Source organism: Psittacula echo, assembly GCF_963264785.1.
Source record: "Psittacula echo genome assembly, chromosome: 4".
NCBI classification, from domain to species: domain Eukaryota; kingdom Metazoa; phylum Chordata; class Aves; order Psittaciformes; family Psittacidae; genus Psittacula; species Psittacula echo.
The window spans coordinates 59,105,215-59,118,931 of NC_137738.1; the positions used below are offsets into that span (position 1 = coordinate 59,105,215).

Below are 13,717 nucleotides of genomic sequence, written 5' to 3' on the forward strand. Positions count from 1 at the left end.
TTGAAAGTGCTTTGTATTGAAGGCTATAGCAAGGGATAGCAGGTGTTAGTGGCCCCATTTCGAGATATGATTTACAACACCATCAGAGTTTTACTTACTAGATAAACAAAACTGTTTATCTAAGTGACTCAATTCAAATATTAAGGCATATAAAAACTGTTAACAAAGTCTTCCATGTAGAAAGTCTACTTGCCTTTGCAAATTGAACACATTTGTGTCGAAAAATACAAAATTTTAAAAATCTGACATTTTAAGAGTAGTATGAGGATATTAAACACATGAAGGAATATTTTCAGGTTGTACAGATTTGCACTGAAATACCTAAAATATATAGGACATATTAAATACATTATAAATTTCCTTGCAGCTGGCACAGAAGAGCTTCATTTCATTCTACTTTTCTACTCACGAAGAGTTGCTTTAATATATGAAAGACTGACAGAGAGGCAATCTTTTTTTTTTCCTCTTTTTAATTGTTGTGCTAGGTCTACATCTATTTCTTAACTATTATCTATCTGAAATCTTGAATTTAAAGTTGGGAAGTTGAGTGTCCCACAGCAAAAAATTCAGTCTGTTGCAGGTCAGTTCGGAACAGAATTTACATACTATTTCTGGTTCAGTTATCTGCAGTTGATGGATTATTTACCTCACAATTCATCCCATATCTGGTAATACGGTTAAAATAGATTTTAAAAAAGGCATATGGAAATTCCTAATTCAGTCTGCAATAACTGTGTTTTGTGAAATAAACATAACAAATCTTGTTGGTACCATCACATATCTCCTCTCCTTCAAAAGCAGAACTAAGTTAGTCCTTGAATTAACAGGGACTTTTTTTTTTTTTTAAAGTTAAATAAATCTCATATCAATGCCATTCCTCTGAATATATATTTACTTGGTGGCTAAGTAAAAATACTTATACCACTTGTTCAAAAGTAAGCATACACATAGGCCCTGCACTTTCTATTTATGCTATGATAGAAATCCATCCAGAGTAATGAGATAACCCTTACTTTAGATATAGAAATAACATAAATGGATACAGAGAAAAAGGATCTATGTTGTTCACACAAGCCAATTTCGTAAAGGAATTCTGAATTTAACTGTTAATGCCTCCCATGTTACTCAGGTTGAGAAAGACAACGCACTCCCCTGGCCAGCCTCACACACAAGGACTGTCAGGTTACCAAATAATTGGTCATTGATCGTGCAGCATTTACCTGAAAGCCAGATGTATATTGTCCAGATGCAGTAGCTCCTAAGTCCTACTTGCACTCCCTCTGAAGTAGCATTTTTGATAACTCAAGGGGTGCAAATAGACTAAAATTTCTGTCTGGGAAACCTAGACTGCATTCCCTAAAATGGATAAAATTTATAATTAATTTGCTTTATCAACATAATGATCCCAATTATTTAAAAGAAAGATTATGGAAAGATTATGCATTACAGTACCATGTGATCATAGAGCTGTGACACAACAGATGCAGCATCAGTTTTCAGGCAGATTTACTCAGTGTATGAAATGTCTAACTGTTTAGGTGGCTGGCTGGGTTTTTTATTGTAGTTACAAACACCTTAATGAAAATGTGAGTCTTCCCTCCTTTTCTCACAAGGGTGAAATCAAGGTCATCTTATATAAGAGTAAATTCTCCCTGAGATAGTAATATTAATTAAACAACACTCCACCTAAAAGCCTTCAACTCCTCCAAGCTCTACAAGTAGCATCTTTTAAATCTTTAAGAAGTTGCCAACTGTTTGAGTAACATAGTACACAGAGTACCACCCTTTAAGGGAAAGATAGTGTGCTCAAATTGGGCCAAATAAGCAATAAGATGATGTAAACCCAAACCACTTAAACCACATGAATGATTCCTAAACACATAGGAATCTGATTTAGAACCATACAAGCAGCAGTATCAGAGTTTCAAAATTCACTTTCCTGGAATTTACAGCAGTATACTACAGGGTACTAACAGGATTTTACAATTAATAAGACCTATAATGCTACTGACTGGGCATGAAAAATGTGTACAAAATGTTGCACAATTCTCATTGAGGTAAATTTGCTATGGAGAATGACATTATCAATCATTAAGTCATCTCAGATTTCTGTATCATCATCCAAACATGCCTACTATACTTGCTGAGAAAGTTGCTTCTAACATAAATAGGTGATCTTAAAAACAACTCGGGACCCTAATTTTTACAGAAAGAATGTTTTCTGACCTTTTGTGACCCACTCTGTTGCCAGACTCTAAAATTCTGTAGTTCCTTTGATCTTAAGGCATTTTGCTAATGGTACTTCTGCAGGATACGTGATGTACTGCCACCAGTAAGTAGAAAAGCAGAAGCTAAAGGACTACCAGCCCTTTCTTACAAAAACTGACTTATATCCACATATAGAAGAGGGGTTTTTTTGGTTGTTTTTTTTTTTTTTTTTTTTTTCATGAATGAGCTTAATATATCATGGACATGTGGAAAAAGTTAACCAAGAAGAAAATAATACTCTGATATCAGACTGTTCACATAGGAACTGTTGTGGAGTAACTACAAAGTTTTACCTTCTGTTCACACATGAGCTGTTGTGGAGTAACTACAGAGCTTTAACTTTAGATCTTCTTTTACTTTACACAGTGTAATAACTTGCACCAGCCTAATGAATGGGTATTGTTTAAGTGGTGTTAAATCTCAGTGCGGGAACACTTGCTAAAAACCTGCTCACCTGAATGCATCCAGTCTCCCATCTGCTTTTCTCCTTGGGAAAAATAAAGTTGTTCTTTATTCAGAGTTGGAAGGATTGATTCACTCCAATTTAAATATAATTAGCAAAATTTTTTCGCAAGGTTCAGTTGCCAGATCTTTATGGTTGGAAATGCTTCAGCCAAAGTACACAGTATTTTCTGTTTCCACTATGATTTTACAAGGCTATCAGTTGGAAAAAGCAGATTTCTGGTTGTGCAATGAATCCAATAGTAGCCAGGAATTTAAGATACAAACATAAACCCCAAACTTTGTGTTTGACTTCAGCTTTCACAGCAGCACTGATACTTCAGGGTAACCTACTGGAACGGTTGAGTGCCATTTTTTCTCATTTTGCTTTTCCTGATATGTAAGAGCAATGTGAGAGAGCTAGACTTGATTTTTTTCCAGCCAAGCTGTGTGCTTCTCTGAAAGACAAGATGTCAAGCTCATTCTGGTGAGCAACATATGTATGAGATATTAACTGGAAGCATTAATTGTTGTCACAGGTGGGTTGATGTCTGTTCTCTGGTTAGCCATGGATTTGTTGTGATTGTCTCCAACCTCAACCTCCCACATTTTAAAGACTTGCTGATGCACATAGACCCAGTGTTCCTAACTCTGGATTTCTCAAGCAGATTTACAGGTATAGCAATCATGTTTGACCCCATTCTCATTACCCTGAGACTTTTCTGTCTCTTACCCCCAAACCAACCCTCCTAATTTCTTGGATAAATTCCTTCTGAGTCTACCTTGCTGTTTCCAAATAACACCGTTTCCTAACAGCAGTTTTCAGAATCAACTTTTGTGTTAAAGCCAAGGGCACACACTTTTACCCATGAACATGTAAGAATTACAGGTTTGTCTGTTTTTAAACAGACTTTTTGAATATAGTCCCTGTAGTCTGCTTTAACTATTCACCACCAGCAAATCTGGGACTTCCTTTGAAGCCCCAGGCCAGACAGCCCCTCCAGACTCCTGCTTTGACTGGCTTGTTTCTGGTGGTACAGACTCTTCTCTTACTCAAAGAAGCACTTTCTTTTTTTGACAGTGAGAGGGCTTCTAACTCAGGATTTCACAGAGCTCTGGCCACTAACCGTAGAAATACAAGAGCAGACATCACACACTTCTGGACTGTCTGCAATAGCTTGGGAAAGGACCTTGAGTTAAAAACTGTTAATTACACTCTCAGTCTAGGAATTCATTCTTTCATTATAATTTGATTATATCAGTATGACTGGAAAGTAAAACACAGTATTTCAGTCAGTCTGAAATACCGAGTGTTTGACAGTAAACCAGCCTTTTTGGTATGATCCCATGTTTGTCTTCCCACTAGTTTTTCTTCTTTGCTCATTTCAGCCCTCAGACTCATATCAGGGGAACTTAACCTTAAGTCATGCAAAGCTAGATAAAGCTTGTTTCATATCCTATTTATGCATCTTGAGGCAAAAAGATCATCAGAGAACGATTTAAGAAACTGAGATTGAAAGAGAAATTCAGGCAAGGAAAAGTGAAATGTCAGTATATTTGTCCATTAGCTATAGTTCTGATTGCTGTCTTGCTGGCTTTTTACATCATCCCAGAAATATTTTCCTTATTCAGCAAAGAACCTTACTCAATTTTCCATTATTCTCCTGCAGAGCCTTCTCTGCTAACCTTTACAGAAGTTTGTCATTTATTACATATATTATCCATACCTGCATGCTCTGCTTTTTCTTTCTTCTGAAATCAAATGGCTCATTTCCTGTGGATCTGTAACAATAGGAAACACACAGTTATGTCCACTGTTTCTTTCATTTCAACTCTTCATGTCAATGCATATCAGGACCCTTTGATATGACAGGAAGCATCCCAGAAACAATGTAGATTTTACAGTACCTTTAAAAAGGGACCAAAACTTCCTGTACTACATGGTACCGCAGCATACCAGAGTTAACTGCAAAATGAACAAAACAGCATTAAGTGCATTTCTCCTTAATGTACGACAGTACTTATTCCACAGACTGAGAAGCTCCGATATTTGATCTGTTAGTGGATGACAGGAAAGCTGAACTCAAATTTCAGAGGTGTTTTTACACTCAAAATTAAGGAGACTGAGCCACTGCAAATCCCTTTTCTGTATGCATTAAAGGCCGCCTAAGGATCCCTTAAAGAACAGTAATTGCCATCTGCCGGCCAAGCCGGGAATGGTCTTTGTCCACAACTTGCTTGATCTGGCTAAATTTGGAAATGGATTTGGGCAAGGGAGACAGTGCAATTGGCAGCCGAGTCTGCACACTGACTAATGAGTGCCCCATCTCATCCTGGAAAGGAGCAGTAAAACTGTAAAGGAGGAGCTGAGTTTGAGGGTCCTGTGACGTTGCTATGCTTTTTTGTCGATTTAAAAATAGATAGCAAAATTAATGTTATCTTCTTGTCTGGAAATCGAACTTTAAATTTTATACTTTTGAGTGACAAAAAGAGAATGTAGGAGAGACAAATCCCTTGCTGCTGGGAGAGGAAGGCCAGGTCTCTGCAAATTTCTGTCTCCAGATTTGAGCTGGTTAGAAGCAGGAGGGAGGCATCACAGTAATCCCTGCCTATTCTCATCCCAAATGCTGTATAGCACAGCATGATCATCCCCTGACTCTCCCCTCTTGTCTGCTTTTTCCCAGTTGTGACTTTTTATCTCCCAAGCCCTTCTGTCTCCAAACTCATTTTGCAACCCACCCTCAGAGCCAAACAATTTCTCTTCATCCTTTCAGTCCAGAACCCCTGATATTTTCCATCTCCTTTCCCATCCTTCCCTAAATTCTTTTTCCTAACCAGATTTCCTTCTTTTCCTCCACTCTCACATTTTTCCACATCCCCCACCTTCTCACTGCAAGAAATCCCAGCCTGCAAAGCACTCTTCTTGCCCCCAGCCCTCAGTGCAGGCTGCCCCAGCCTCCTGACTTCTCCTGCTCAGAACAATTCTACTCGTCTGAAGCAAAAGTAAGACAGAGGATGCAGAAAGGCATGACATGTCTTGGGAAACACAGATGTAAGTTTATTTGAATACTTCTCTACTCATTAGGAGGTAGAAGAGAGGAATTGGACCCTCCCTTACTCTTCTCATCTGCAGGCTGAACAAACCCAGCTTTCTCAGCCTCCACTTGTGCAGTATGTGCTGCAGCATCCTGACTGTCTTGGTGACCCTTCTTGGACCCTCTCCAATTTGTAAATATTGCTTTTGCACTAGGGTGGCCCAATCCAAACACAGTACCTCAGACATGGCCTCATACATGTCAAATACAGAGAATAATCGCTTCCCTCAACTTGCTGGCCATGCTCTTGCTAATACAGATCGGTTAGGTCTCATGGCTGCAAAAGAAACTACAGATGCCTATTCAGCTGATTGCTCACCTGCATCTTCCTGCAAAGCTATTTTTTATCCTGTGTATCCCCAGCCTGCACTGCTGCATGTGCTTATGACATCCTAGGTGAAGTATTTTGCATTTTCCATTACTGAACTCCAAGAGGTTTTTGTTGGCCATTCAGAAGGAATGTGCCAAGCTGGAGGAAGGATCACTTTCTCCAAGTCAGTATCATCCACGAGCTTCATGCAGGTACAGACCATCCCACTGCACAGGTGGCAAAGAAGTGAAGCAGTAACTTCCTCTTAGTGTTTCCCAGACTTAGTGGAATTTTGATAAATGGACGTTTTATATCACTCATAATATTTTCTGGCAGGAGTTCCATAGCTTCACTGCCTGTGAGAAAAAACACATTCTTTTATGTGCCACTTCTTTCCCGTAGATTTCTTTGGATACTCCCAAATTAACTGTCTCTTCCCACACAAGAACGTTTTTCTATTAACCGTCTCCATATCATCCATGAATTAATATATCTCTGTGATATTCCCTGTCAGTTGTATCTCTCTCAGGCAGAAGAGCTGATTGAATCATTCTCTCTATAGAAGCCATGCCATATCTTCAGGTTATCTTTCGCCTTCTCTGAGCTAGCTCTGTTATGGCCGCTTTCAAGCTGGAGGACAGGGGTAGCTGAACTGCACACAGCAGTCAGGGTACGGGCTCAATTTGAATACATACAGGAGCAAATGTTTGTACTCTGTTTCATTTTCCTCCCACTAATTCTTCTTTTCCCATACTAATTCTTTATGTTTTATTTACTTTTTTGACTATCAGAGTGACTTTTTCACTCTCTAATATAATGTCCAGGTCTCATTCCCAAAGAGCCATGGTTGTTAGCTCAGAACACTTGTAATTTTTTATTTTTTTTTTTGAGCTGATGTCAGTTTTGTTCATCATTTGTGCATAGCAACACTAAATTTTATTTGAGTTGTATGGAAATGGCACCCTCAGAAGAGTCTTCTGGATATCTTTGCAGGCGGCACTCATCTTTACAATACCAACTTGTCCCACATCACCAGCAAACTTTGTCACATCATGTTATCAAACTACAAGTTGTGGAAGAATTTGAATATAGCCAGTAACTGGGAAGCAAAATAGCAGCTTAAATTCAATGCTTAAAAACACAAATGTGAAGAAAAAAAATAAAACCTTCTCTAGGTATATAAAATAATGGTCTCTAGTATGTTGTTGTTCATTAGAATGTTCATTCAAGAAGAGAGATCTTCTTGACTTATTTTGGCTCCTTCTGTGGCAGAAATAGCTCCCTAAACAATAATGTCGAACAGGCACATAAACCATTAATCATTATTAAGAAGAGAATATCAAAAAGAAAATGTTGTATATGTCAGAATTAGTCATGCAACAATACCTTTGTTATTACATACAATTCTCTTCTCAGAAAGAATATAACAGAAGTAGAAAAAGTATAAAGAGGACAAATTATCCATATGATACAGCTTCATTGTGAAAAGCATTTAAATTGGCCAAGACTCTGCAGCTTGGGAAATAAATCAGTAAGGAAACTGAGGCCTGTAAAATCATGAAAGATGAAAGGAAACATTTATCCCCTGATTCTCAGACAACAGACCTAAGGGGAGTCCAAGAATCCTATCAGGCCTCAGGTTTAACCCAGTAATTACTATGTCACTCAACAAAACTAAATTATGAAACTAATCAATACAAAGTACTTGAAATGCCAAAATTATATCCTTAACAATAAAACAATAGCAAGAGTCATAAAAGAAAGATGCCATAACAACAAAATACAACATGCAGGAGATTATCTCCAGCTCAAGAACTTTATATACTTCAGGTTTCTTTATACTATGGAATAGTATTCTGGGAAATAGCAGGAGAGGTACTGAAGTAAAGCTCTGTTAAGTTTCTCCCTGTTCTCATACTCTTTCCCAAAGCACCTGGAATAGGACACTTAATGCTCATTTTAAACTTCTAGGGTGAAGACAAATGCAGTTCCCTGCTACCACAGACACTGCAGTTTATTTTCCTATATCTGGGGAAATCACACAGAAAACCCATCCAGCAGGTAATGAGTGAGTCTTACCTTTGAGAAAAGAACTCTCTAAATCATGTCCCCTCAGATGAAAAGAACTCTTGATGTGAATTGAGTGTGGTTGTTCTTTGTCTTGTGACAGGGGTGAAAATTCAAAGTGGGTAGAAGTAAAAATGTTAGAGTAAAGCACTGTGCTTCTATGTAACTTCAACTTATGAAACATTAGCATGGATATTTGCATTATCATCAGGTTATACCAAATAAAAAGGCATGACATGTTTCCATGGTCACAAATCAACTTTTTCCAATCCCCAGTATTTTCATTCAGTGGGATGTTTTGGCTATTCATTCTGATTTGGAAGAACAGAGTTTGCAATGTTGCAATTCCCAGGAATTCCCTTTTCCTAACAATTTGTTCCTCATCACAGACTGATTATGAAATGTCAGTGTTTTTGTCTGGAAAAGGAAGGTTTGTGTACCTTCAAAACATTCTTTCTTTTAGGTATCTTTATTCATACAACTGCTAATCCTTAGTGACCCCACTAAGACCTCTCCTTCTGCAGGAAGCTAGAGTGGCAATGAGCTCACTTAGATCTTCTGGTCCCTGGAAGGAGGATCCAGCAATTCTCCTATCCCCCACCCAAACTATCAATCTAAAACAACAAACCACTTTAATCACACAAGTACTTCTTGGCAAGCACAAAATAGAAAAGAGAAATAATTATTCTCTGAACAAAGGAACAGGAACGCTTGTTCTCCTTAGTGCAATACAGAAATAAGAAACAGGGTTCTCGAGGGCTGACTGTGTTCAACACTCTTCTGCAACGTATGACTGCAAGTCAACAGGAGCCCTCAAGGGATAATTCTTAAGGTGTCTTGGTTTTTGTTTTTTTCAGGAGAAACTACCAGAATGCAGGAAAGCCACTTTCAGTCTCTGAAGAGCCATGTGCCACTTCAGTATTTTGGTGAAGACTTTTCCTTACATTGTGTTTTTCACTCTGCTGAGCACAACAAGGTTCTGGGATCCTTCTTGGAGGAACCTGGGTATTACAGTTCTACAATAAATAATTGTGAGTGTTCAAAACCTTCTTGAAGGTTGGACTGTGAATTGAAAAGGAATAGAGTAAGATTTTAGACAAACCTCTCCACAAGTCTGCTACAAAACAGACTGTGTCAGGTAAATACAAAGTTGGGAAGCTGTGGGTTTGGGGGTTTTGGTGTTTGCTTTTGTTTTTTATATAAGTGTCAATGGGGCCTAAGACTTTTCACAAATGGAACATGACTCAAGATCCTTAGGTGGGAATGATATAACACTTCATACTGTGATGTACTTATGGGAACCCATGCAGCTCAGGGTGGGGGTCAACACGTGATGACAGATTCCTGTGTGACATACAGGAAAAGGTTTTAAAGACCTTGCTCCAACTTAAATTTTATAATTGATGATTCCTTCTCCCCTGCAAAACCTCCCTTTTCATACAGACTTCAAAATTGGGTTTGCATACATGAGTATCATGTAAGTTTTTATCTCTCCTTTTCCTATCTTTCAAGTCAGATGTCTAGTTCAATGTCCATGAGGGGACTTAGAAACTTTCTGGTCTGATTCCAGTCATCTGGCTTTTGCTGTGAGAAAACACCTAATGCCTTGTCTTAACAGTTTGCCTGTTCTTTCTTAACACTCACTTGTCTTGCTGACAGAGTTAGGCCCATGGAAATTAGCTCTCTACCTACTAGGTTGAAAAGTTCATCCTGTTCTACTTCTTAACAGAACAACAAAACTTTCCTGTAAACTCAGCTCCCAGAATCGATCACAAGTCTGGTGTAGCTGGCTCTGACCAAATGCTGGCACTCTTTTAAAAACCCACAAATTTTGACAAGTTTTTTCCTTCTTCTCTGCTAGCATTTAATACATCTTTTCCTCCAGGCATACCAGGCAGGTCGCATTAATCTTCTGCCTCAAGCATGAGTCTCTAAAGGAAGAAGATTTATTGTTGACAGAATCTCATGCATGAGACCATCTTTAGGGTAGGTTTGTTGTGTCCTATGCAGCCCACATGCTGAAAAAACGTTTCACTTGTCACTTTCTCATATTACACCTTTAACTATACTTTTCCTTAACAGGGACAGCTTTGTCTACACGCACTTAAACTCTTCAGTCACTTTACCACATAAGCCACAGAATAGATTTCCTTCCAGGAATTGAAAGAAAAGTAACTGAGAACCTAATCAGCTCTTACCTCCTGAAAACAGCAACATGGGTCTAATGGAATTTAAATTAAATTGAAAATATTTTTCATAACTGAAGAAAATAACTAAATCTGTCTTCAAAAGATTTGAGGCTCCTGCTAAGATGCAGTGTTAGCTTTCCAAACATAACATACCACCATGCAGTATTTCTGATCATGCTCAGACTAGAACAAGCACGACAATCTGTTACTCAAGTTCATTAAAGAGGATCATTCAATGCAGCTCAAATAATCTTATTCATGCCATAGCTCCATAACATCGAGGGGAAAGAAGTTTGTTGAAAAATCTTTATAGTGGAGAAAATCCTTCCAGCTAACCTAGAAGCCACATAAGTTCTGTCAGAAGGTTACTCCTGATGGAAAGGAGAAGTTTCCTGAATATTATTTTGGAGGTTCCCTTTAAACCAACCTGAACAGATTTCTTTGTGTTGTGCTAAAAGGCACACATTTGAACTAGTACCTCTCTTACTAGTGACCAGGGATGGGTAGTGTTGGGCTTTGTTGAAAAAATTCAACATTTCTGTGAGGTGTTCTTTGTAAATAAAATCACAAATTGTGAGTGGTTCCATTTAGGTCAGCATCTTTCTGGCCAAGCACTGCTGACAGCTGCTGCAGCTCCACCACAGCACAGACAGCACAGACTCCAGCCCCAGGAAGGCACATGAAAGCCACCAACAGAGATCACACCAACAGGGAACTCACAACTTTCACATTTTACCTTTATTCACAATGCAAATCCCTTCTGAAAAAGTCAGTTGACCTTTGCTTTCACATCTGTAAAATGATGTTAAAAGTGATCTTCACAGGGAAAGATGTGAAGCTCGCTGACAAATGCAGGTCCCCAAAACCACTGGTTTCCTTAAGCACAGACTCTAAACCATAGTAATTCTCAAACTCAGGCACCATCATACAGACAATACTGCAAGCAACAGCACAAGCATCATGTCTCCCATCCCACTCCCAGCCTTTTGCTTCCTCCCCAGCACACAGTGCACCACCCAGTTGTGCTGAGCCAGATCGGGGAACTGATCTAGCTTTAAAACAAAGAACTTCTCCTTTTTTTCCCCCCACCCTTCACTTTTTAAAGCTAGTTCAATTGCCTCATCTGGATGTCAGTCCCACAAACAGCTGCACCTCCATAATCCCTTACATCAGCACTGCTGCTGAACCACACGGTGTTATCTATAAAGTGTTGGGTTTGCAGTTTTGTTTGGGTTTTTTTTTAAGAAATATCATTATGTATGACCTACTGCCTTGGAGAAACTGGAGAAAGCTAATGGCAGGAAGGGTGGGTATCCCTCTTTCTGGAAGGAAAATGAGAAGGAAATGCTCAGCAGTCACCAGGTCTCTGAATCTTTCTTCAAGTGAGCCTTTCTGCTCAGCCCTGAAGAAGTGAGCATCTGGAACACAAACAGAAACCCCTCACTCATCAACTACAGAGCACACTTGAGTCGAACAGCTGTTTGCCTACGATATCCTGGAAGCCTTTAGGCATCTCGGGTATGTTCAGAGAAGAAAGAATAAAAAAAAAAAAATAAAAAATGGGCACCTACAAACTTCTTTTAATGGCATAAAAAATCAAGTCTGCTAATTCAAATAACCCTGATGAGCAAGGGATTATTCCTGTCTGCAAAGTGAGCCAACAGGACCTGAAATCTATCACCTCTTACGAACTGAAAGTTTATTACTCTTTATGGGCATGCTGCATGTGCACTTTGGAGGGGCTCATTAATTCTTTGTAATAACCTGTTTTCAATTAAAAAAATTAAGGGCTGTGATGGGAGATGGATGCAAGTTCTGCATTGCACTTTTTGCAGCAAACCATCCCAATACAAATTTCCCGATATTGAAGATGTGAGTGCCCATCTTTTGGCAATGACACGTCAAACACCTCTTTGCTCATGAGAACGAGGAGAGCTCAACTTTGCTTAGAGATGTTTCATCTGAATTTATACTGCTAAATACATTGCTTTGTTGCACTGGGACTAGTTTCTGTCACACACAAGAGCATGATACACCAGGATAGAGAAGAGACATTTTGCCTGAATCTTTGCTTTCACCTCAACCTCCTCCAGAGGAGAGAACTGTTGAGCCAAAGAGCTCCATTTCCACTGGAGAAAAACATTAGCAACTTGTAATCAAAACTGAAAAGATATAACTAAGTACTCATGGACTTTTTTGGATTAGGAAAACAGAGGCCTCAACTTAGTACAAGGAATACGCCTTTATCTGAAAAACAGGCAGGAAGGGAGAAGGCTTTTAAACTATCTCTTGGCAAGAGCTGACATTAGGCCCCAGTATGCCTATCTACAGCTAACACAGATAATCACTGTTGGCAGCAGTAATTCCAGAGCATAAAGCAGCATCAGTAATTCCTCTCTCCAGAGGCCAGCAGCAGGAAGCAATGGCTGAATTTTAGAGACTTTAAAAAAGAGAGAAATAACACCTGCACCTAAAGGTGCCTTAGAATTGATGATACAGGGCTCAGCCTTAAGTGAAGGCTCTTTTACCGCACATGTGCCAAGCACTGCCTTCTCCATGGAGCGCACACACATCAGTGTTAGGAAAAAGGGAGATAAAGATAGATTTTTTAATCCATCTTTCTTTGCATTCCAGCACTGTATATGCAAAAAAAGAAATCATTTTTTTCATGTGCATTGCTGAGATCTTCACAGGCAATGTAACACCAGGCAAATGTGCACAACCCGCTGGCAGGGGATAGATAATCAACAACAGATCTTCTTCTGAGTTTGCTGAGCAAAGCCTGGCACCCCTTTCACTGGCACCAGCAGGTCAGTGTTCTTGCCCAAATTCTCCCATTTGGTAACAACTGAAGAAACGGGCTGAGAATGGAGAAATGGGTTAGACCTCTCCTGCAGATTTCCCCGCCTGACTGACATGCCTGATCTTGTAATTGACAGGACAGCTCTTCATCCCATCCCCTCTTTTGATTCAGGCTCATGACCACCAGCTTTGTAGCCTGACTCCTCATGCTGAATGTGGCTCCCAATTCACTACTTCAGCTTGCCCAGATGCTCTCAGTAAGTGCCTTGGTTGTTACAATGATGAACTGAAAGGGGATTAAGCAAATAACAGTTCAGAGTACAGAAGACATCTGAGACAGATGAGGGAGACTGATATTGTGACCACTAGCAGAGCAGAAAGAAGAGATTGATGATGTATCACCACAAGCAATAAAGCACAAGAAACTCCTTGCCAGTACAAAGAGACAATCTGGACAAACAGCAGGAAATGGGTCAGTGCAGCTGTCTGGTTCGAAGGCGGTGAGAATAAAAGAAGTCAAAAGGAGAAAATTGCGGCAATCAAAA

General features: G+C 39.3%; 1 protein-coding gene across 2 annotated transcripts in view; it reads right to left on the minus strand.

The window, feature by feature from the left end:
• Window positions 1-597: 597 nt before the first annotated feature.
• The window catches only part of RPF2 (ribosome production factor 2 homolog), a 33,866-nt gene continuing 20,746 nt past the window's right edge, over window positions 598-13,717 (minus strand). For both annotated transcript variants that reach the window (XM_080615196.1, XM_080615197.1), the window contains exons 11-12: window positions 4,437-4,491; window positions 598-1,356 (exon numbers count right to left, since the gene is read on the minus strand). In XM_080615196.1, the coding sequence (XP_080471322.1) occupies window positions 1,321-1,356; window positions 4,437-4,491 (91 nt within the window). In that variant the 3' untranslated portion in view covers window positions 598-1,320. The remainder of the gene's footprint in view (window positions 1,357-4,436; window positions 4,492-13,717) is intronic.